General features: G+C 37.1%; 1 protein-coding gene across 1 annotated transcript in view; it reads left to right on the forward strand.

Annotated features, from left to right (window-relative positions):
* Positions 1-7,601: 7,601 nt before the first annotated feature.
* The window catches only part of LOC140138820 (rap guanine nucleotide exchange factor 1-like), a 263,652-nt gene continuing 245,053 nt past the window's right edge, over positions 7,602-26,200 (forward strand). Inside the window, exon 1 of the mRNA XM_072160591.1 lies at positions 7,602-7,702. Within this exon, the coding sequence (XP_072016692.1) occupies positions 7,687-7,702 (16 nt within the window). The 5' untranslated portion in view covers positions 7,602-7,686. The remainder of the gene's footprint in view (positions 7,703-26,200) is intronic.

The raw sequence follows: 26,200 nt of genomic DNA on the forward strand, positions 1-26,200 counted from the left end.
TCAAGCAAACTCCACAATTTTTAATATGAGCACTAAACCACTGCCAAAGTAGTGCGTTATGTCCCAGCAAACGCAAAACAAAACGTTCGCAAAATGTTAGAAATTATTATCACAGAATGTTTAAGGTGGTACGACACCCCTTGATAAATTTGCGACTATTTTTGCATTCTTCTCAAAAATAATAACACACTGGTAACAAAAGTTATGTATATAATAGGGGCAAGGAATCCAGTTACTACACTAAAATTTCAGTGACTCAAGAGAACGTTATTTATGATAAGAAAAGAGGTGTCGCTAGAATGTACCTCATTTCTTAACATATAGGCTACAATGAACCACTTGTCTTGAATCACTGAAATTTAGTGAAGTAATTGGATTGCTTGCCCCTATAATATACGTAACCTTGTAGTTATTTTTTGAGAAAAATGCAAAATTAGTCACAGTCAAGGGGTGTAGTACCTTAAAAGGAAGATGACCTGATATATTTGGAAAATCAAATTCTTTGTTCAACCAATGTAGGCATGCGCGTATTTTTTTTGGGGTGGGGGCTTTGGGGCGCCAGCCCCGGGGTCAAAGCAGGGGCGGCCAAAACGAAGGGCGGCGGGAAGAAGAAGGGCGGCAAAAAGAGGGCGGCGGAAGAAGAAGGGCGGCAAAAAGATTTAGTAAAGAAAAAGGGCGGAAAATGTGAAAAAATTGTACTATACATCCTTTTGGGGCGGTAGCGTCTAGAAATCCTTTTTTTTTTTTTTTTGCTCCTCACTTTTTCAAACGACCGTAAAAAAATTGGGGCAACCTTTTCGGGCTGTTGAGGAAGGGGCGGCAAAATTGGATTTTCTTCAGCCCCCCGAGGAAGGGCCGGCCACGGCACGCCACTGGTAGGTGCAAAAAACAGGCAAAATTCGATAGCCAAAGATTGCCAATTCCAGAGCCCACAGAAGTGTCAGAAAAACAGTACAAAGGTTTATAAGTGATGAAAATCACTGTGCACATAAGCAGACCAAACAGACAACAACAAAACACAGACGTTTCGAGCAGATAAACTGCTCTTCTTCAGGGACAGACAACAAAATATAAAATCAAACAGCAAAAACTACATGCTGTAGTTTAAAAACAAATTCAAGTCAAAACTGAAGGCAAATTCAAATAGAACTCAGTTATTATTATTTTGCTCTGAGCTTCTTGTCTGATTTGCTGAAAAACTGAAGGCAAATTCAAGTAGTTCAACTCATGCAGTTATTATTATTTTGCTCTAAGCTTGTTGTCTGGTTTGCTACTGAGTTCTATATGAATTTGCCATCGAACTTTGCCTGTTTTTGTACCTACATTGGTTGTTTGGTTCATCGTGGTGTCTGCATATATGCACAGTGATTTTCATCACTTTTTTCCAGTGTACTTTTGTATTGCCATTGATCGCTGTTGTTTTTGCAGGTTTAACACTTCTGTGGGCCTTGGAATTGGTCATTTTTGGCTATCGAACTTTACCTACTTCTATGCCTACATTTATCGTTTTTTGTCCCTCTGCGTACCGTCTAGTACAGTCTGTATCATATTTTTGAGTTGGTATACCTTGCTCTTTTTATTTTCAGTTGTTCGTATATTCAAAGTATCCTCTTGTATCATTTATTGATCCTTGATGTGTTTTGTGTCTTCGTCCATTGGATTCACCATTACCCACTTTTTTTTTAGCAATTGATAGCTATTTCATCAATATCATATTAGAGCAGAGAGCTACTTCATCAATACCAATATCAGCAGTAGATAGCTATTTCATCAATACCAATATCAGCAGTAGATAGCTATTTCATCAATACCAATATCAGCAGTAGATAGCTGCTTCATCAATACCAATATCAGCAGTAGATAGCTATTTCATCAATACCAATGTCAGTAGTATATAGCTATTTCATCAATACCAATATCAGCAGTCAGTAGATAGCTATTTCTTCAATACTAATATCAGCAGTATAGATAGCTACTTTATCAATACCAATATCAGCAGTAGATAGCTATTTCATCAATACCAATATCAGCAGTATATAGCTATTTCATCAATACCAATATCAGCAGTAGATAGCTATTTCATCTATACCAATATCAGCAGTAGATAGCTATTTCATCAACACCAATATCAACAGTAGATAGCTACTTCATCAATACCAATATAAGCAGTAGATAACTATTTCTTCAATACCAATATCAGCAATAGATAGAGCTACTTCATCAATACCAATATCAGCATAGACAGCTACTTCATCAATACCAATATCAGCAGTAGATAGCTACTTCATCAATACCAATATCATCAGTAGATAATACCAATCTCAGCAGTATAGATAGCTACTTTATCAATACCAATATCAGCAGTAGATAGCTATTTCATCAATACCAATATCAGCAGTATATAGCTATTTCATCTATACCAATATCAGCAGTAGATAGCTATTTCACCAATACCAATATAAGCAGTAGATAACTATTTCTTCAATACCAATATCAGCAATAGATAGAGCTACTTCATCAATACCAATATCAGCATAGACAGCTACTTCATCAATACCAATATCAGCAGTAGATAGCTACTTCATGAATACCAATATCATCAGTAGATAATACCAATATCAACAGTATAGATAGCTACTTTATCAATACCAATATCAGCAGTAGATAGCTATTTCATCAATACCAATATCAGCAGTATATAGATATTTCATCTATACCAATATCAGCAGTAGATAGCTATTTCATTAATACCAATATCAGCAGTAGATAGCTATTTCATCAATACCAATATCAGCAGTAGATAGCTATTTCATCAATACCAATATCAGCAGTAGATAGCTATTTCATCAATACCAATATCAGCAGTAGATAGCTATTTCATCAATACCAATATCAGCAGTAGATAGCTATTTCATCAATACCAATATCAGCAGTAGATAGCTATTTCATCAATACCAGCAGTAGATAGCTATTTCATCAATACCAATATCAGCAGTAGATAGCTATTTCATCAATACCAATATCAGCAGTAGATAGCTACTTCATCAATACCAATATCAGCAGTAGATAGCTATATCATCAATACCAATATCAGCAGTAGATAGCTATTTCATCAATACCAATATCAGCAGTAGATAGCTATTTCATCAATACCAATATCAGCAGTAGATAGCTATTTCATCAATACCAATATCAGCAGTAGATAGCTACTTCATCAATACAAATATCATTAGTAGATAGCTGTTTCATCAATACCAATATCAGCAGCATCTACCGTAAAATGATGGGGGGGGGTAAATTCGGTCAGCGGGATAACTTTGGTCTGTAGGCCTAAATTTTTTTAATGCTCATAGCCTCATACTTCAACAGCAATATTGTTTTTAGTTATATTTGGTGTCAATTTGTTAAGAAATATATTTGAAAGAAATAATGGTCTCTCATGTCCAATTTCCTCGAAATTTACGAAATAATTGGGATTTTTGACAAAAATGAGCATTTTTTTACAATTTTTTGTCAGAAAAATAAAAATCGATATTTTTGAACAAGGGTGTGTGCTTTTGTCTCGAGACAGCAGGAAAGCACAACAACGCAAAGAATAGACTCCGCATTGCCCCACGATCATGAGGACCATTTAATACACATAAGCTTATTTATAATAATTTCACAATCTCATAGAAATTAAGACTATATTGAGATAATAACAGATTTCATATCAATTAAACAAATTATATACATTGAGATAATTAATTGCAGCAAGCATTTGGAATTATTGATTATCTTCATATAAATCAATAAACACACAAATTATTGGAAAATGTGTACAAGCCAACCATACAGGCTGGACAAACAAAAGTTGACTTCTGAATCACATTTAACCAATTTCATCTTAAGCAAATCTTAAGCATATCTTAAACAGATACATCTTTGGATCAAACAGAGGATTGGATTGGAAAACAGCATTTTTAACCGCAATTAAATAATTAGAAATCTCCAAAAGAATAAACAATGCCAACACTAGCAAACGAACATTTTGTATTCAGCAAGATCTGGCATCAATGCTTAAACCATTTACTGATATATAATATATTAAATCCACCGTTATTTACAACCAAGTAATTAAAGATACTCCAAATAAGCAACAAAGCATTTATAACCCTGGTATAAAAACGCAGTAGAAAGGGAGGAAAGCATGAAGGCAACCAATAGCCCACTAAAAAAACGCAGTAGAAAGTGGAGACAATCTACTGACGAGATTCTTCAGGTTTTGAAGAAACTCCATACAAAGCAATCAATAGCCCAATAAAACCAACAAATACCATAAAACGCGGTAGAAAGTGGAGACAATCTACTGACGAGATTCTTCAGGTTTTGAAGAAACTCCATACAAAGCTTTCAATAGCCCAATAAAACCATTCAATACCATAAAACGCAGTAGAAAGTGGAGACAATCTACTAACGAGATTCTTCAGGTTTTGAAGAAACTCCATTCAAAGCAATCAATAGCACAATAAAACCAACCAATACCATAAAACGCAGTAGAAAGTGGAGACAATCTACTGACGAGATTCTTCAGGATTTGAAGAAACTCCATACAAAGCATTCGATAGCCCAATAAAACCAATCAATACCATAAAACGCAGTAGAAAGTGGAGACAATCTACTGACGAGATTCTTCAGGTTTTGAAGAAACTCCATACAAAGCATTCAATAGCCCAATAAAACCAAACAATACCATAAAACGCAGTAGAAAGTGGAGACAATCTACTGACGAGATTCTTCAGGTTTCGAAGAAACTCCCCACCCTCTATAAAAACGCAGTAGAAAGTGGAGACAATCTACTGACGAGATTCTTCAGGTTTCGAAGAAACTCCACCACCCTCTATAAAAACGCAGTAGAAAGTGGAGACAATCTACTGACGAGATTCTTCAGGTTTTGAAGAAACTCCATACAAAGCATTCAATAGCCCAACAAAACCAATCAACACCACAAAACGCAGTAGAAAGTGGAGACAATCTACTGACGAGATTCTTCAGGTTTCGAAGAAACTCCCCCACCCTCTATAAAAACGCAGTAGAAAGTGGAGACAATCTACTGACGAGATTCTTCAGGTTTCGAAGAAACTCCACCACCCTCTATACAAACGCAGTAGAAAGTGGAGACAATCTACTGACGAGATTCTTCAGGTTTTGAAGAAACTCCATACAAAGCATTCAATAGCCCAATAAAACCAATCAATACCATAAAACGCAGTAGAAAGTGGAGACAATCTACTGACGAGATTCTTCAGGTTTCGAAGAAACTCCCCACCCTCTATAAAAACGCAGTAGAAAGTGGAGACAATCTACTGACGAGATTCTTCAGGTTTCGAAGAAACTCCACCACCCTCTATAAAAACGCAGTAGAAAGTGGAGACAATCTACTGACGAGATTCTTCAGGTTTTGAAGAAACTCCATACAAAAGCATTCAATAGCCCAACAAAACCAATCAACACCACAAAACGCAGTAGAAAGTGGAGACAATCTACTGACGAGATTCTTCAGGTTTCGAAGAAACTCCCCCACCCTCTATAAAAACGCAGTAGAAAGTGGAGACAATCTACTGACGAGATTCTTCAGGTTTCGAAGAAACTCCACCACCCTCTATAAAAACGCAGTAGAAAGTGGAGACAATCTACTGACGAGATTCTTCAGGTTTTGAAGAAACTCCATACAAAGCATTCATTCCCTTTCTATAAAACGCAGTAGAAAGTGGAGACAATCTACTAATGATATTCTTCAAGATTTGAAGAAATTCCATACAAAGCCTCTATTTTTAAGCATAAAGCAGCATAATTGGACATACCATTTTATTGGAGTATCTTTAACCATATTTAGTTAACTGATTCACCCTTCCAGCTTTTGGGAGGGTGGGTGGGATTTGTTGGTCCATCAAGATCGAAGGAACAATTGCAAGTGCATCACTAGGAGAACTATGGACATAACAAAGGAATGAAAAAATAAGACGGGGAAACCTGAATGGCTGCACACCACTAAAGTGACAGCTGACTGGATAGAAAAACTGAGCTTGTTGCTATAACAACATAACAACAACCCCTAAATTAAAACTGAATTGACCAGGAGACCAAAAAACTTTAAGTGTACTTGAGAATGCTCAAGTGGGAATAAGAGGATAAGCCTCTACACCTAGATGCACATGACAGCCTAATGTCCCCTGCTGCTGAGACAATCTAGTTTTTAAAAGATTTGCAACTTTAAAAAACGGAATTAATTTTGCAAGGGGTCAAATGTCACAAAAAACAACAACTTGCCTATATAGGCCTACAGCGAAAATCAATATTTTTGATTTTTTTCTTCATGGAATGTAATAGTGACAGGACTGTGGGTAACTTTGGTCAGGCTATTTTTAACCCGTATAGGACACCCTTCAAAATTATATTAAAAATCTTTTTAAACTTCAAGGTGTAGAAGGGTACCCTAAATGTCATAAAATTAATTAGAAATATAATTGGTTTTATTGGGAAGCAGTGGTTTAAAAACTCAATAGGCCTACCAACTTCAGAGATTTAGAGTGAGATAGCTTTTATATTAATAACAATAACAACTTTGAACAATGGTGACTAATACATAAAATCATCAAAATTAAATTGTCTGCCTATTTGGCCTATTTCCTTTTATGGTGGTTTTTCGTGGAGTATTTTACTTTGTTACTATTATTAGCCCCCCCCCAGTAGTACGAAATTTAAGAAGCGAGTGTGTGTTTAGCGAGTTTTCAACTCAGTTTCAGAAACAAAACTCAGCGCAGCCATACCTATTAATGTCTAATTTAAAGTGTACATTACCATTTTGTCCTTTTTTCACTAATGCAGTACGAATTACAAACAGGAAACACATTAATTTTGTGAATTTCATACTAAAACTTTAGGCTTAAATGAAAAAAACAAACAAAAACAATCGCGATCCTAGATTTTCCAATTATATTTATCCAATTTTTTTAAAAATTCTATGAATTGGTTGAAATTCATACTTTTGTAAAGCCTTTCTTTTTAAAAGGAAATAGCTTTATCTCCCTGTTGATACAATATTATCATTATCGAATGGTTTGTTTTCATAATCTGAAAGCAGCTGAAATAATAATAAACAAAAGACAAAAAGTTTTTGCACTTTCGCTATTCGTACTGACACAGCGACACCTGTCGTCCTGTCGCTCACCTGCCGAAATTCTGTGCTCTTACGGCTTCGTCAATTTATCTACGGAAACCCTATGGTAGAAAAATAAAAGGTCGTATCAGCGAAAATACTTGGCCAATTAATTATAGATTTCCCTAGAATTTTGTTGATCATGTAAAACTTGAATTTGCAATCAAAATGTACTTAAGTAGTTATGCATGTTAAGAAAAATTAAATCTTCTTAATAATTTATAAATTTAGCCCAAATTTAGCATAAATTAGTAACATAATCTTAATTTAATGATGATAATTTAGAACTAGAAACACCCAAAACACATTGTGTGGGAAGGATGAAGAGTATAATAATTTCTGTACACCTGCGATGATGGGAAAAATATACGAATTCGTATGGTATTAAATTTTACCAGGAAATCTTACGGGATCGATGAAAATGATATCTGAAGTTTGATTTATACTGATACTTTTTGTGTTCGAAGGAGGGGATATCAGAAGACAACATGTCGGTAAAATCTGGTAAGTTGGAATCGATAAATGAATATAACGGTGTGTCGTGATTTTGTTTGGGATGTGATGAGGGGACGTACTTCCGGGCCGGCCGGTCGGCTAGCACACGAAATACATCATCTTAAAAAACAAACATTCATTCATCAAAATCAAACATTTCATCAACATGATTAGTAAGAAACTGTCATGAAGTGAATAAGTTGTCACGAGGTTTCGTCTCATCTGCATCAATGGGGTTTTATAGCATGTGTCATGGGTGTGAAAAACTAAAATAATTTAATCAACTTTTTTTTCAAGGTCAATGTTGTTATTGTTGTTCTTGATCTTGCTGAAGTGAATCATGCAAATTTTATTTCATTTTCACGTATATTGTAATTTTTTGAGGTCAGTATGAAAATAGATTTCCTAATTCTTCAGAGATGCGGGTATGATGGTGTCATCGAGCGTGTAGGCGTGCTACGCGTACGTGCTCACTGACCAATTATTCTCTGGATCGGACGGAGTTGTTGCATCTGCTGCTCTTCTGTAGTTGTACGGTTTTGTACCCGTTTCTGATGTCTGTCAAAGGGAACACCCTCAAGAAATCCCTATTGGTTTGTACAGGGCCTTTCAGTTTATTCCAGCTGTTTTGTAATTGTTTGTTCCACTGATAAGAAATCACGTTTTGAATAATTGTTTCACCAACATGACCAAGAGTATTAATTTTATGGCATGTTAAAAATGATGTTTTTGATTTACCCCATTGAGTTCAACGGTAAGTGTCCCATTGGTGTCCGAGGGCACAAGATGCTATTAAATGGAACAGCCGAATCCTGGTAAAAACAACCAATGGGATGAAACGATCTATCAAAAAAAGGAAAGAAGAAGAAAAAGAAAAGAAAAAGATGAAGGAAGGAGAAGAAAAGGAAGGAAGTTAAGAACCAGGCAGTGGCGGCACAAGAATTTTTTCCAGGGGGAATTGGGAGGGTGCAAAGTAGGTCCCAAGGGCAAGGTTGGGCGTTGCAAAAATCATAAAATTACGCGAAAATTGATTGTTTTTTATTTTACTCGGGGAAGTGGGGGCAAGATCTAAAGCTTACTCATGCCCAACCTCTTGTATTTAGCATAACATTGCCAGAAGTTCATTTAATGGCTCCATTGAGGTTTTCATTTTCAAATTTTTCCAAGTTCTTGGGGGAGGGCATCCCATTCCACCTCAGACACCCCCTATGTTGCTGTAATAAGTGCGTACGGTATTAAAGTCATTGCCAACTGGGGATATCCCATGCAGGCTCACATGTACAAATGTATGCGCGCTAAACACACACGAATATAGCGCGGTACAGAAGAAAGTATACACACATCTTTCACTGCGTACACGCTTAGTACACAACATGGACGCAGCGCGGATGTTTCAGTTTGGCCAAGAATTACTTAATTTGATTATAGTCTTTCAATAAAATATTAATTTTAAGTGAAAAACATTGATTTTTTGACCAAATCTGTAAAAATCATCATTCAAAAAAAAAAAAAAAATTGCGACCCTGATTTTTCAGGATTTAGGGTCGGACGGTTGAGGGCAACACAACAATGTTTTTTTTGCCCAATATTTCGGCAACCAAACTTTGGGCCACCCACCTTTAATGTAGTATACCGGTACTTTAAAAATGCTTGTGAAACAAGTCAAACAACCCTAAAATTGCTCTCTCCTCCTGACAAAGTTCAAAAGTTTCTTCTGAATGCACTACCGTATTTCGTCAAATAAACGCCCCCGGGGGCGTTACATTTTCCCAAGGGGGGGGGGGCGTTTATTCAAGGTCAATTTTAGAACGATAATTCCCGTTAAAATCATTAGGTAAACTAAAAACACACGCTAAAATGACGACCTATGAACTAGAAACACTGACTTCTGGCTCACTTCCGGGTTTCTGATCCAGATTTTCGCCAATTATTGACGCTATTATCGACCATATGCTTAACTTGGTAAGCTTACTACACAAGATAGCATGGAAATATCTGCATTTTGAAACATCTTGGTTGAAAAAAAGTGGTGGGGGCGTTTATTTGAGGTTGAGGGGGGGGGCGACTATTTGATGAAATACGGTACCGTATATAGTTTACAAATTATGTAGACGATGAAATATGGATGAATCCATAATTTAACCTTTTGTATCAATTGAGTAGTTCATGCAATCCAATCTACACGTATTGTTCCACGACACCAGTGACATTCTAAATCCATCTCCATTCCATCAGAGATTTTGTAATTTCATAATGCCATACCCCATACCCTGGTAATATTGTGAGCGGTGTTGCTACTATTGCTAGACATTAAGGGGGTACTACACCCCTGACCAATTTCATGCCTATTTTTGCATTTTTCTCAAAAATTATAGCGCATTGGTGACAAGTAAGATAGGTATAAATAGGGGCAAGGACTACAACTACTGCACTGAGAATTCAGAAACTCACGGCAAGTACTTATTGATTTATTGATCAAATATTGGTTTCCCTCATTTTTGACTGTAACTCCACAACTGTTGTCTGTGTTGAAATAAAATTTCCAGTGCAGTAGTTGTAGTCCTTGCCCCTATAATATACTTATCTTACCTGTCACCAATGCGCTATAATTTTTGAGAAAAATGCAAAAATAGGCACAAAATTGGTCAGGGGTGTAGTACCCCCTTAATCACTCTGGTAATATCCCAGGGGGAGGGGTGTACTTGGTACAAATGACCATACCGGATGTGCCATAAACATGCATGGGTAGCATTTTCAGCCTTTTGGGCAATGTGAGTGGATCTTTTTTTCAAAATGTTCTCAATTTTTTCAGAAAATAGCCCAATGCTTCAATGTAGCCGAAATTTTTGGGAAAATTTGTAAAAACTACGACAATTTTGGTTAAATTTGACTTAATTTGACTCATTATATCGGTGGTCCAAATTTCTTGAAAAAATGGTATAATGATGGGTCTACTTTCAATTCAAATTCTCAGCAGCACACCCAGGGGTAGCGTTAACCCCCGATCGGGGGTGAATGACCCCCTAAATTAAAAAAATATTAATTTTTCACCCTCTATATATTGTGAATATGTGCAAGCTCGGGGGTGAACTCTGACCCTCTACTTTTGGACCTTACTCCTACCCCTGAAAATATTTTTCACTCCCGAGATTTAATTTTCACCCCATGTATTTGGATTTTCTGCAAGCTCGGGAGTGAAAAACACGGGAAAACAACCCCAGACTTTCGGGCCTTAATGCTACCCCTCAGCACACCCCTACCAAAACCAAACTTGAGTACCCCCTCAGGTATTATCAGTGATCCCAGCAAATTAAAAGGATGAGTCAATTAAGTGACAAAAAAGAAAAAACCTTGATCTATGGGTTGACGACTTGACAAGTAGAATCGAATGGTCAGGAATCACAGAAAGCTTGAAAAATTGAAAGGGGAAAAAAATTGAAAAATCTGAATGAAATTAAGATAATTTTTGGCAAGTTACACATAAAAAACAATTTTAACAGTCACAATCAATTCAATTCAGCCCAAAAAAAGCATACAGCCCCCCCCCCCCCCTGCCAAAAAAACCCAATATTATTTTCTCCAAAAGTAACCCAGAAAAAGAGGGTATTTTTAGGCCTGGCATCTAGAGGCTATATCACCCCCAACCCAATTGGATAGCAAAGAGCTACAGGCAAGGAGCTGACATTTAGCAACACTATTTGCAATTAAGCTGTTCCACAAAAATTGCATTATAACCGGTAGAACTGTTTGGATAAATGGGGGATTAATTCTACTTTTAATTTTTAAGGCATTTGTTGAACATCCCCCTGGTCATCATTATTGATGCCCCCAGCCCAATTGGGTAGCAAAGACACTAGCAACACTATAATTTGCCATTTAAAAGCAGTTCCATGAAAATTACAATCAGTAGTCGAACCGTTTTGATAAATGGGGATAAATTCTAAGGCAATTTGTTGAACATGCATCCATTATCATACATGTAGATGCCCCCAGCCCAATTAGGTGGCAAAGAGCTAATACTAGCAACACTATAATTTGCAATTAAGCAGTTCCACAAAAATTGTAGAACCGGAAGAACCATTTTGATAAATGGGAATGAAGGCATGATGCGTTAAAAAAGTAAACCCTGGTGTGGAATTAATTCCAAAGCATTTGTTGAACAATTGCATCATTATTGATGCCCCCAACCCAATTGGGTAGCAAAGAGCAAACACAAGCAACACTTAATTTGCGATATAAAACAGTTCCGCGAAAATTGCAGCTGCAACCGGTAGAACCGTTTAAGGGATAAATGGGGTATTATACATGCATCCATCATCACAGATAGGATTGTGTGCAGTCAGGTTAGCCAATTGACAAGATTTGAACACCTTGTATGGTGAATCATCTGCTTAGTTGCCAGAGTATTACACTAGGATCTACATCATGTTCATCTATCAGGGCACAGTTCTTTAACCCCAATACATTTGTACATTCATTGAGTGACCTTTAAAAATGTGGGTACAAAAACTCGTGGCTCTGCAACTTGAGGTCAAAATTTGCACTATGAGTGTTTAATTGAGGTTATTGAACTATGCTATTGGGATGAGGCCATTGTGTTAGTGGTATAAGTTGCTGAAGGCAGATTCATGTTGGTGATATTCCTGTACACCCATCCACTCATTTATATAGTCTGTCCCGGGGTTCTCAGTACAAATGACCATACGGGGGACGTGCCGCAAATATGGGTAGCATTTTCAGCCTCTTGGTATATCAATGACCCTTTTTCAAAGCCTATTTTGGTATATGAATGGGTCCTTTTTTTAAAATTTTCTCAATTTTTTCGGAAAATAGCCCAATTTTTCGTTAATTTAGCAAAAATTTTCAAAATTTTCCCAAAATTTTGGGAAAATTTGTAAAAACTAGGACAATTTGGGTTAAATTCGGCCGAAAATTTAGACTTTTGGTATATCAATGGGTCCAAATTTCTTGAAAAATTGGTATACATGTATTTATGGGTCCACTTTCAAATTCTCAGCGGCACGTCCCTACCAAAACCAAACTTGAGTACCCCCCACCCCCCGGGAGTCTGTCCACATAGAAGTACAAAGTAAATAGACCTCGGAAACTGGAGGTATGAGAATAATTATTTCAGGCAATGCTTCTTTGGCGCGCCAACTGCTGCGCGATTTGTGCACCACGCTCTTTACGCGTCGCGTCGCGCTCATGTGTGAAGCATCGACCCCCGATGCCACAGATTTGGTTTGTACTTCTAAGTGGACAGACTGTTATGTCTTAACTCTCCAAGCAGGTGTCGACTGCAGACTACAAGTTTCAAATTTTCTTTAAAAATTCCGAAATTTAAGATTTGTGACTATATTTGGAATCAGCATGAAAAATGCATTAAAATGAGTACAAACAAGCCTATAGTATTGATTGGTTCAGTGGTCTAAGATGGTTCTTGATATTTTGAGAAAATGTCTCAAAACTTGTACTTTTATGTTGAAGCCTATGACTAGGCTCAGACTAGCACACAGATCATTATTTGAAGGGGGTGCAGATTTCAAATGGAGTCACCCATTCAGGGGGATAAATCATCATAAATCAGAAAGGGCAATTATAAAATGACAATAACTTTTTAAAAACCGATGTTGAATTATGGCCATGGATATCCCAAGAAAGCTTCCAAGTGGAGGCTTATTTCCATAAGGGGTCCATATTTATGATACACACTACAATTAGCATTCATAGTACGGTACAATACTTCTAGGCAAAATAATAAAAATAAATCAATTAAAAAAGTAAATTAAGAAGGGTTGAATGAAAGTCACCCCACTTGTGTGAAATATTAGCAGTGTATGGATTTTAACTGGAATAGTCAGCAGTACCCCCCCCCCCCCCCTCGTCATGGCCGTCGGTTCATGTAACTTGTAAGGCTGTCGGTAGACCGAAGGCGTTGTTGAAAAAAAATTGGGTTAACAATAGACTATTTTTCACCCAAGGTGACAGGAAAAAGTGGAGAATTGTAAAGAAAATGATGAAAAATTGTGAATTTTTTTTTTTTTTTTTTTTTTTTTTTTTGCTCTTCACTTTTTCAAACCATGAAAAAAAAAAATTTTGGGTCAACAAATCACAACTTCCGTCGGTAAAAAATATTTCCATCGGTACATTTACAAGTTGTGCCCCCTCGGTTCCAAAATCCTGGCTACGCCACTGTTAGTCAGTCCATTTTGACTGTCTGTCATGCCTATTTTGTGACTGTATTCAGGATAATTGACTTCTCAGCAGCCATATGAGTTCACTAGTGACCGCATCAGGTCAAGTATCATTGCATGGAATAAGAACAGGTGGGAAATATTCTAGGAATTTAGAGGGTTTTGTGATGGCTGGTCTGGTTGATATAAATGAGACAAATCGTCGGCTCTATTCCATAGTGGCGTATAGTGATTTTTGGTTAATTTTTTTGAAAATTGGCACATATGTTTTTAATGATGTTCTCTTTCATTTTTCTAAGTCTCATCAGTCATAATTAGCTAATTAATTAGTAATTAATTAATTAAATGTATGTATAGTTACAAAGTGACATTTTTTGTATTCCATAGTGGCGTATCGACCATACGCCACTTTTTATACACATTTTATAATTATGAAATATCGGCAAAAATGAAAAACATCGTATGTCATAGTGGCGTACACGTATCGGACCTATACGCCAATACGAACGACGGAAAGTAACGCCATAGGGATTACACAGCGACCGAGGTGGCATACGGTTAACGTTAGGTTAGGGTATTGCGTTTTGTTTGTTTTCCATAGTGACGTATAGTTTTATTTTCAGTTTGCCAGCAATAGTATGTATTTATTTCTTTTGAAAAATGTATAACAATAAAATCTATTAAGTTTACTACAGAAATTTCACATCATTTACAAAATATAATGAATGTCTGATTTACACAACTCGATTTTAAATTGGCATTTCTTCAAACCCGATTTTCTCGAAAAGTTGTTTATATACAGACGACATTTTGTCGTCTGTATTCCTATACGCCACTATGGAATACAGACGACAAAATGTTTTGGTCAATTTGATAATGTTCAGTGGTTGCATGGACCCATGATAGCTGCCACTGTCTCACAGACTCATTTATGTACTGGAAGAACAGAATATATAAACTTAAGAACAAGCAGGGTTCGATTTAACTTGTGTCGTGGAGCAAAATGCTCCCCATTTTGGACAACCTGCTACATTTTGTACACAAATTTCAGCTTGTATAGCAATTTTTTACAATGTAAATATATGCTAATATTATTATAAGAACCACCTAAATAAGGTTTTCGCTAAAAATTGCTACGCAAATTTTTCAAAGTAAATCGAACCCTGAGAACAAGCAAAATATACAAACACACAAACAAAAACATGCTCCTCCTGGCTCTTGCAAAAACAATGACACATAGTCTGCTTGGTACATTACGTTAATTTGAAAGTTGATGTTCTGTTTACGTCACATTATTTTTGCTGAATGATGACTCTTTCATTATAAATCCATTATTTTTTGAACGTTCATATATTTTTAAAAAATCAGGCTTTTTATCACACTTACACAGTATGTATAGTTATATCCGAAAAAGTGTCTTTGTGCATGATTATAGGTGCTCTGGTTCAAAACTTAAATTTTCAAAATGGTGGCGGCGGCCATTTTGGATTTTGGCCTCTAGCAAAAAATGCCGGGATTTTCGCGAGGGACATGGTGGCTAATTTTTTTCTAAATGGTCCATAGAAGACGAATCAATCGTCAAACCTTACTAGCCAGAGAGTGGTCACCAAAGTGAACTTTTTCCCCTAACTAGTATGTGGAAGGCAAGAAAATGATGGGTCAATATAGAACTTGTTCAGTGCACCATGACAAGCCCTCTCTGACATTACAAAATCCATTTGGCGCTGCACGCCTCGATGTCCGTTTCATGGCCGTGACATTCTAACGCGGCATAGAAAAGGTGATGTGGGCGTGCGACGGGAAACTCTAATACCAACTTTCATTAGCCTTAAGTTTGATGTATACTCCACTTCGCGAGAAGCTGTGATGAAAAAATTAATTCGCAGCTTCGCGCGAAGGCATTCATGTATACTTCATCAAAATATCACCGAGTATCGCGAAGAATTGTTGCCCGCTCTGTGCTTTCATATAGAAACTTCGCTGGCCTACCCCCCAAAAGTTGAACCAAATCCAACTCTCCGCGAAGCGCAGAAACCGGCTCCGCGAAGGAAATTCCTTTGCGGAAGTCGTAAAATTTCAGCTCAAATTACTTCGCGGCCTGTGAAATCGCGGTCGCGAAGTGGAGTATACATCGGACTTTACATGTATTTATAAATTTTATATGTAACCCCCCCTCCCCCATCTAAGTAAATTTGTTTGAAATCAAGACTGACCCATAAATAATATTTGCACACAAATTATGAAACAAGTCACTAAAATAATCTGGTTTAGTATAGTGGCATATTTATTTACTACAAAAGAGTGGTTTACTAGACTGATAGAATTTAAGGGTGACACAAAAGACTATATTTTGGGATCACCTAATCAGTCCAGTTTCTGATAACACAGACTCAGACAGACTGTATTCAGAAAAAAATCACTATATGCAATGCTATTGCTAATTATGAAACACTTTTTAGTTTGCATTGTAATGGGTCTATGTAATCAATTTGACAAAGTGACTAGACCCTTATCTGTATTCAAATAATCCTTGAAATTGGGTTAGATCATGCAGATTTGTGTCTTCTTCTCACTAGTTCTGGATAAATGCAGTGATGCCAACCCCTTAAGGTGCACAATTGGGTTACTTTGCGATCACTTGCCGGATGCCGCTACTCGAAAAACCGTGCCGCTACTTGCCTTAAATTGGGCTTCTTTGCTAGAGTCAGGTCGCGGCAGTAGTTTGATGTATTTTGCTTTCAATTTAGCCGATTGATAAAGGTTTTGAGTCTCTGAAGCTCCCAATTGCAATTACAAAGCTCCCAATTACAATTACAAAGCTCCCAATTGCAATTACAAAGGGTTTTGTGGCCATTTATTAATTGGTCCGTTACGGAAGATTTTAAAACAAGAGCTTTTCCGCCCAATTGGGTGATTGGGTTCTAAATTTAAGTAAATCGGCCCAAATATCCAGCAATGGGCTACTTGAGATGCTTTACCTTGCCCTGGTGAAGCCACAATGTGCTGCGCCTTGGCGCTGAAAAGTTTTGGCAACACTAGCTAAATGCTGTGTGTTGTATCTGTAATAATACATTGTAGTTCTACATGTAGCTACAAAAGGTCATACCTACAATAGTTAATTCAGAGTAAAAGTACTTGTTCTATTAGCTAATAGACAATCAATTACCAGAAAATGATCATTACAGGGAAATTGAGCCATTAAGTTGAAATTTTAATGTACACTTTTAAAAGGTTTTTTTGAGTGGTATACATTTAGTGTTGAGTCTGTTGAGTGTATCAGAATTATGCATGCATCAGAAGACAGAACCGGCTTGCTCTTGACAGGGACAAGATAGATCTGTGGAATTGTAAAAGATCTATGGAATTGTAACAGATTTTGGGGATATGTAAATTTAGAATTAGATTTACACTTCGCAGAACTCTTAATGTCATAGTTTCACTGGAGAGGACAGGTTGTTTGATGGAGCATCATCCTACTAGAATAGGAGTATTTGTGTTGGATCAAGATTGGGAATTTGCAATGTGCATTTGTGCGCACATGCACATGTAGGTACACCCCATCTGGAGGTAAGCAAGACTTACAAAGTTGCCCACAGTCGTAATATGTTGACTATTTTGCTAACCTGGAACTCAAACTGGAGCTAACCTGGGACACGAACTAGGGACATTGTAAGTACTGTGCATGGGTAGGGAAAGTCGGGCTATTCTAGTTGAAATCCATACACTCTTATGGAAGATATGACTTTACTCCCACACAGGGGGGGGTGTAGATTTCAAATGGAGTCATCCATTCAGGTGTAGTAACCGCATTTGAAATTCACACTCCCTGTGTGGGAGATTAAGGTCATGTCTTCCATAAGGGGTGTATGGATTTCAACTGGAATAGCCCATTGGCTTTTCCTGAATATACTAGATAATAGTTTCCGTTATTATCAGTGCAGACACAGGAGAAATGTGAAAATCTGAATAATATTAGTCTCTTGCACAGGAAGTGGTGAGATGAGATATTACTTCCTATGCACTGATATGACTTTGAAATTGGTTGAAATAATATTCAGAGTTTGTGTTGCTAAATGGAGTTTTCAGATGATTACGTTAGAGGAGAGTCAATTTAACAGTACTGTAAAAGTTACACTTTTCATGTTTACATGCTTGCCAATTTATAATTTTGTAATGTTGTGTGAACCCCCCCCCCCCTCCCCCATTGAGTGCAGCAGTATTAGAACATCAACTTCATGTCAGAGGGCATTTACAAGCTGGAACAGCGAAAAACAGCCAATGTGATCAAGTGACCTGTGGCCAGCAGATCGCAAATGACATCATACCGACTGAGGGGGTGTATGTGTGTGTCACATCAGACACTGTACACATGTATCTGGGACTGTGTGAACCTGTCCTGAGCATCCCTAGACAACACAGCACTCACTAATTAGTTTAACAAATTCACCAAACCTTCTTGTGCAATACGGCAAAACCCTAGCCTACACACATTTTCCACTTGAAGAGAGTAGCTCTGTGACTCTTAAACAAATTACACGCGACACAATAGCCTTTTTTTGCGCAAGATAATGCCGTAAGGAAGAGATAGAAGAGATTCAGTGGATAGTAGTGGCAATATCAATTTATTATAAGTTTGCTTGTAGTAGCTTCCTCAGTGGTTTTCACATTGGGCTATTCCAGTTGAAAATTTATCTACACTCCCCCTGTGGAAGATTTTGGAAATATCTTCCGCAGAGGGAGTATGTTTTTCAAGTGTATTTGGTCAGGGTTAATCATTTTGAAACTCATATCCCCCCTCCCCCTGTATTATAGCTTTACCTTTATCTTCCACAACCGGAGTGAGTCTTTCAAATGTAAGTTACCTAATTGTCTATTCTATTTGAAACTCATACTCCCTCTGTGGAAGACTTTAGCTAAATCTTCAACAGGGGTAGTGTGGATATTAAATGGAATAGCCCATTACGAACACCTTGCTTCCATAACCAATTACCCTTGCAAATGTGTATGACCCATCTGTTATACTCAAGTACATAAAAGGTGTTGAGCTACCTGCCAGTACTCCAAATACAGTAGGTGATCAATTAAGACCTGGTTCAGGATTTTAGTGGGATGTTCAAACCATGGACAGTGTTATGATAGCTGCGATGTATTGAAATTTTAAATTATTTTATTCATAATGTGGCAGGGTCGGGGCAGGGTGCAGATTCTCTTGCCCAGAAACGTCCAACCTGGAGGGCAATTTAAGCCTTGTCATGACATGATGTGTTTTTTTGGAGAAGAGTTAAGGGTGAGGAGGCTGAGTTGAGCTTCATGTTATCCTGTGTATTAGTGAAACCTATTCGCCGTCAAGCCTTGAAATAAGCAGACTGGAACCAGGAGCAATTTGTTTTTGAACATTGCTCCTCACTGAGATTTTACAAGAACCAGGAGCAATTTTTGAAGAAACAGGAGCAATTTTCAAATAGTAATCCTTTTCTGCATATACAATACCATCACTACTGCATCAAGTGCAAAACTGGAACCAGGAGCAATTTGTTTTATAAAATTGCTCCTGGTTCATGTGAATTTTACAAGGACCACTGGGAGCAATTGGTGGCTTTACGAGAGCAAATTTGCTCCCCGCGCCCGCTTATTTCAAGGCTTGTTCGCCGTAGAAGTGATGATGTAACAGGATTAACTACCATAGCAATAATTTTTGATGATATCACCCTGCACTATAACATTTACACGGTACCTGCATTGAACCATTGATGTCAAAGAACAGGGATAAAGACCTGGATTGTAATTTCATAGAATATTCATATCATGCTGATCACTCGCACCTGTAAGATTAGTATCTTTAAAAAGAAGCCGTATTGGTATTCAATCTATGTTTGCAGACCAGGGTTCGCAGGTTTTTGCAGCAGGTGGAAAAACCCGCGGTTTTAACCACGGTTTTAACCGCTTGGCAAAAACAGTTTTTGCCAGTTTTTGCCGGCAAAAATGGCAAAAACTAAAAAAGTGATTTGTAGTTCAGTTTTTTCATCTCAAAACAAATTATTAAGTTACAAAAATAATTTCCTCAGTGTAACAAGGCCAGATTTTGTAATTATAAGTAACATTAAGTAAAGATTAAAGGCATGCATTTTCATTGCCCAAGTGCATTGAACCGAAATGTGGCATATATCAAATTCAAAACTTTTTCATTTTAAGGACTTGATGAGACACAAAATAAGTTGAATGATTCATTAAAAGTTGTGTGTTACTGTTTATGAGCTTTCTGTGTTACTTTTTAATATTTGAGTGACTATAAGTGAGTTTTTGCCAGTTTTTGCCATTTTTGCCGGTTTAAACCAGGCAAAAACTGGCAAAACAGGTTTTTGCCGGCAAAAACCAAACCCTGTTGCAGACATACCCAGGTGATGAGTGCAACCTGCTTTGTAGTGTAGGGCGATATATTCAAAAAATACTAAATTGCTATGGTAGTTAAAGGCCCATTCAGTGATTTGCTCATCCGGACGATCGTAAAAATCATCAAAATTCAGATTTTGGTACCTATACAGTCATTGTCATAGATGTGCTAACATAGCCTGCGAGTGGTTCAGCCGAAAGCCGTGTATTAAGACAAAATGAGACATTTTACATGAATCTGTAATTTAGATGGTATCTAAATTAGCTACATGTATTTGAATGGGGCTTCAACTTCGTCAGTACTGCTGTTTTCTTCATTTTTTGCCAAATTTGTCATTTCAAAAATACCAAATGACAATTTGAATGACTTATCCTTCACTTTTAAGGGGTACTACACCCCTGGCCAATATTGTGCATATTTTTGCATTTTTCTCAAAAAGTATAGTGCATTGGTGACAAGTAAGATATGTATATATTATAGGGGCAAGGACTACAACTACTGCACTGAAAATTAAGCAACTCAAGGCAAGTAGTTATTGAGTTATTGATCAAATATTGATTTTCCCTCATTTTTGACTGTAATTCCACAACTGTTGTCTGTGCTGAAATAAAATTTCCAGTGCAGTAGTTGTAGTCCTTGCCCCTATAATATACATATCTTACTTGTCACCAATGCGCTTATAATTTTTGAGAAAAATGCAAAAATAGGCACAAAATTGGGCAGGGTGTAGTACCCCTAAGCAATTTTTAAACAATTTTAATTTTTTTACACTTGCGCTGGGATCACTGAATGGGTCTTTAACCTGATCATCACTTTTACGGCGAATTATTGGTAACAAGAATGAAGAATGTTTGGAAAAGGAAGGAAGGTTTTTTCTTAGATCAGTAGTTGAATAGGAGATGAGCACCAGCCAGTGATAGCCATTTACACCTACAGCCCCTGCAGGTCATTTATTTAGCATAGCATGTACATGTATGTGTGTGCATCACTACCTTGTACCCAGTGCTCCAATTATATATACTTAGTACCAGATTGGTCCGAGTATAGTCCCACCCGCTTTTTTATGTGAAAATTTTTCACAATTGGGGGTGGGATTATACTCAATTTCAAAAAAAAAAAAAAAAAAATTCAAGATATTTTGTATTTTGATATGAAAATTGATACTTTGTTTTCATGTCATACTCTATTAATGATTTCAAAATGCATTCAAATTCAATGCATTTTGAAATCATTAATAGAGTATGACATGAATACAAATTATCAATTTTCATATTAAAATACAAAATATCTTGAATTTTTTTTTTTTTTTTTTTTTTTTTAGACCGCCCATCCATAATCCTAGCATCTAGGTCTAGGTCCAGGGACACTCCAAAACGAAAAAAAAACACTTTAAAAAAAATATTTTTTTTTTTTTTTTTACAATTTCTGAAATGTTTCGAAAAATGGGGGTGGGATTATACTCGAACGTGGGACTATACTCGGACGAATACGGTAATTTCCTCTAATGCTTAGAGCATCTGATATATCAGGGTTGTAGCTAGCCAAAGTTGAGTGCCAGCTAATTTTACTATCAAATTCATGAATTAGTTTAGAGCGCTGATTGGGGCACAATCTCTTCAGTGAACGTGAGGGATCAGGGAAATAATCTACAGTGGTATCACCCCCATAAAAAAAAATTGTTGCTCATTTTTTATGATGAAAAAAATCATTTGTTTAGGCAAAATAAAAAAATAAACATGTTTCACATCCCCTCCCGCTTCCTTTTTTGAGGTTTCCTCAAATATATTTTTATTTTTGAAATTCAGTTATAACTTTTCAAAAAATATGTCTAGGAAGTTGGAATGCTTTCTATAGCCTTGTTAAGATACAAGAAACATTTTAGAAAGGTTTTGTGATCATTGGAGGGGGTGTAATTCTCAGAACAACAAATAAAAAAGGGCCTCCTTCTTTTTCCAGGCATATTGTATACGCTAAAACAGCTCTAAGTATGGGTATTTACACCAACTTTGTGATAAAAAATAGAAAATAAAAAGCCCCCTCCTCCTCCTTTTTTTCGAAAACCCGGACGTGAAACACGTTTTATTTTTTACTTGGCCTTATACATATCTTTCTTTTTGTGCTGCAACCCTGTCTAACATGTGAATCAGAAAGGGAAGACAGTATGCAAAACCTAGAATATCTGCATACATGTATTGTATACATGTGTGATTTTTTTTCAGTTATATCCCATTTATTTTAATGCTGCCCCATCAAAAAAGTCTTGAGTGTCAGAGATTCAGCTATTGAAGTCTATAACTTGTTTATTTTAAGTTGACTGTTTGTGGAGAAGGTACCCAAATAGCAATACTAATCTTCAGTTCCCCATGAACAAGCCGGGACAGCCAGGGGGTGAAGACCCTACTCTTTTCAAAACTGATTGCGATTATAGATATTGCCAATTCAATTCCTTTTTCCCTCAAGAAGTCGATACCTCAACAAGTTTCCACCACTGGGAATTGAACCTGAGATTGAACTCATGCACTAGAAGCAAGCACTCTTACCACTAGGCCACTTGTAAAAGAAACTTTTCAACATTTTCCCCAAAAGTGTTTCACTCCTTCCAAATTGATTTTCTCAATGATTATTTGTATATCTTTCAATACCACTAAACCTAGGATCACTAGCCTTTAGTAATCTATTGTAATTGGTTAGATATTTTTGTTATTTGTTTCATTCTATTCTTGCTTTACCATAACATAAAAGTACATGGAGATTTTAATAATTGAAATGCACTTTAATTGTCTGTCAAATGTATTCAAGTCATAGACATGATCTATTATTAAAGCTACCAGTATGACACAATGGGTATTGACTTTAGAACCTTTTCAATGTTTTCTTATCAAATCAGGAGAATGTTACATCAACAATTATTAAACTGAGCTTTTAACAATCAAAATAAACTTTTCATAATGTAGATATTTTAAGGAGTTACATAGCCAAGTTACAAATGATGAACGCCATTTGCAAGAGGCAGTAAAGTTGACCTGCGGCTGCACTATGTAACCACTCTTCACAACAATTCATCATTTGTGGGAAGTCAAAGTGATATATTTTGAAAGCTCCTGATATATATTCAGCTTTGTTAACTCTCTTCACGCGGGTGTCGACTGCAGACGACATGTTTAAAAATTTTTTTTTAAATTCAAAAATTTCAGAAATGTGAATTTTCATGACCATATTTGGAATCAGCTTGAAAAATGCATTAAAATGAGTACAAACAAGCCTAGTATTGGTTCAGTAGTTCTTAAGATAGCTCTTGATATTTTGAGAAAAAATTTCAAAACTTGAATTTTTTCCGTTGAAGCGCATGGCTAGCACGCAGAGCATTAATTACATTCATCTTCATGCAGCACACCAAGGCTTTATTACAAAATGGATCTACCCCTAACCTGCACATCCTATATGTATTTGCCACCAGCACTCTCATCATCGTAACTCTCATCAGCAACATGGCAACAATGGTGGGCTTGGTCAGGCATTCCTCAAAGTACGTTATCTGTGAGAAAAAGTGGTCAATTTGCTGATTTTGAGTCTCTCGTGCGCTGATTTTGGAATTGGCCTTGTACGACTTTATGCATACCCAACTTTAATCCGACATTGGCCTTACGGGAAATTTGGATGCCAGTCTATGATATTTCTGTCTGATTTGTTTGGTAGCGCTTGAATGGTAACAACTGTAACTATAAGTGTGGATCGATTTCTGCTTGTATCTTGCGCCTATCCCAAGTATCTGAGGATCCAATCCAGAAAGCGGATCATGTGTAAATTGTGTATCATCTGTGGAATTTGGCTTTATGGGATTTTACTGGGAAGCAGTGAAATGCTATTGTGGGATAAGTTGACACCAGCTGAATTGCAAAAGGAGTTGTTCATCCTAGCAACAGCACAAGTTTGTCATTGATTTCAAAAGGCCAAATACAGGTGATACTGCTTCAGCAGCAAGTGTTAGCACCACTCTGTCCAGATCACAAGTAGGTCGCCACAATACAAGTGAAGTGATATATTTGCTTTGGTACCAAGCGGTAGCTCCTCTATACCAATATCTCATTGCTCACAACGTGATCCCAATAAGCGCTACAAGAAGGCAGTGGTGGTACTTGGCGCCCTCGTAACAGTAGTCAACATTTGCACGCTCCCATACGTATTGTACACCATCATTATCAGCTTCTTCTGTCCTCTTTGTAATAACAGTAACATTTGTAAAGCCCAAAACAAAGCCCTCCAATTTCCCACAATGACCTCAAAATAGACGGTGCATAGTTATTATTGTCTAATTAGTGGAAGTAAGAGATTTAAAACAGATATTTATTTATGGTTTTGTACAGTCTTCACTTTTATTTTCTGCACTTCGCCTGTTAAGGTCACCTCTGCATCATCCTATCAAAATTGCTCTTGAGCTTTCAAAACAAATTTAGCTGTTCATAATGTGAATAAAAGGAAATACAAATTGTAGTTACCAGATTTTAATTAGTGGAAATAAAGTGTGCAAAAAGGCAGTAGAAGTTGACCTGCGAATTGGGCTATTCCGTTTAAAATCCATAATCCCCCTGTGGAAGATTTAGCTAAAGTTTTCCACAGAGGGAGTGTGAGTTTCAAGTAGAATAGACAGTTGGGTAGCTTCCATTTGAAATACTCACTCCAGTTGTGTGGAAGATAGGGTTAGCTTTATATAGCTGTATAGGTAAAGCTATAATGCTGGGGGAGTATGGGTTTCAAAATGATTAACCCTGACCAATTACATTTGAAAAACATACTCCTCATGTGAAGGATATGTTCAAAATATTTCACAAGAGTAGTGTGGATTTTAAATGGAATAGCCCATTATATGATGTACGCATTCTTCATACGAGTTCATCATTTGAGTGAACAAATTAGAGTTATGTTCTCTGAAAGGTTGACAAGGCAAAGTTTTATTTTTTGAAACTTCTTGAGTTTGAGAATACAGTCAGCTTTGTGAACATCTCTCTCTAGTTATAATCGTCATCCAGCATACCAAGACTTTATTACAAAATGGATCTATCCCCTAACTTGCATATTCTTAATGTAATTGCTATCGGCATCATGATCATCGTAATTCTCATCAGCAACATGGAAACAATGGTGGCGTTCTTCAAAGTACATTCTCTGCGAGAAAAAGCTGTCAATTTGCTGATTTTAAATCTCTCATGCGCTGACTTTGGAATGGGCCTTGTACGAGTTTATATATACCCCAAAATGACACTTGGACATTGGCCTTATGGCGTGTCTGGATGCCAGTCTATGAACTTTCTATCTGATTTGTTTGGCAGTGCCGGAATGTTAACAACTGTAGCTATAAGTGTTGATCGATTTCTGCTTGTATCCTGCACCTATCCCAAGTATCTGAAGATCCAATCCAGAAAGCGGATCATGTGTATCATCAGTGGAATTTGGCTCATTGGTATTTTGCTGGGAACCAGCGAAATGCTGTTGTGGGATGAAAGGTTGATACCACCTGAATTGCAGGATTACTTTTGACTTCAGCCAGAATTGCCACTCACCACCGAAGCATAACATAGCTTTCACACTTGTATTGTTCACAGTGGCTATATTTGGTCCACTCCTCACTATTGAAGTATTCAGTATTGCGTTTGTTGTTCGACTGGTGCGAAAATTGCGCAAAGGAGTTGTTGTTCTTCCTAGCAACAGCACAAGCTTGTCATCGATGTCACAAAGGCCGAATACAAGTGATACTGCTTTAGCACCAAGTGTTAGCACTACTCTGTGCAGATCACCAGTAGGTCGCAATAATACAAGTGTTATTCGTTTGGTAGCGAGTGGTAGCTCCTCTATACCAATATCTCGTAGCTCACAAGGTGATCCCAACAAGCGCTACAAGAAGGCAGCGGTGGTACTTGGTGCCCT

Source organism: Amphiura filiformis, chromosome 18 (genome assembly GCF_039555335.1).
Source record: "Amphiura filiformis chromosome 18, Afil_fr2py, whole genome shotgun sequence".
NCBI lineage: Eukaryota > Metazoa > Echinodermata > Ophiuroidea > Amphilepidida > Amphiuridae > Amphiura > Amphiura filiformis.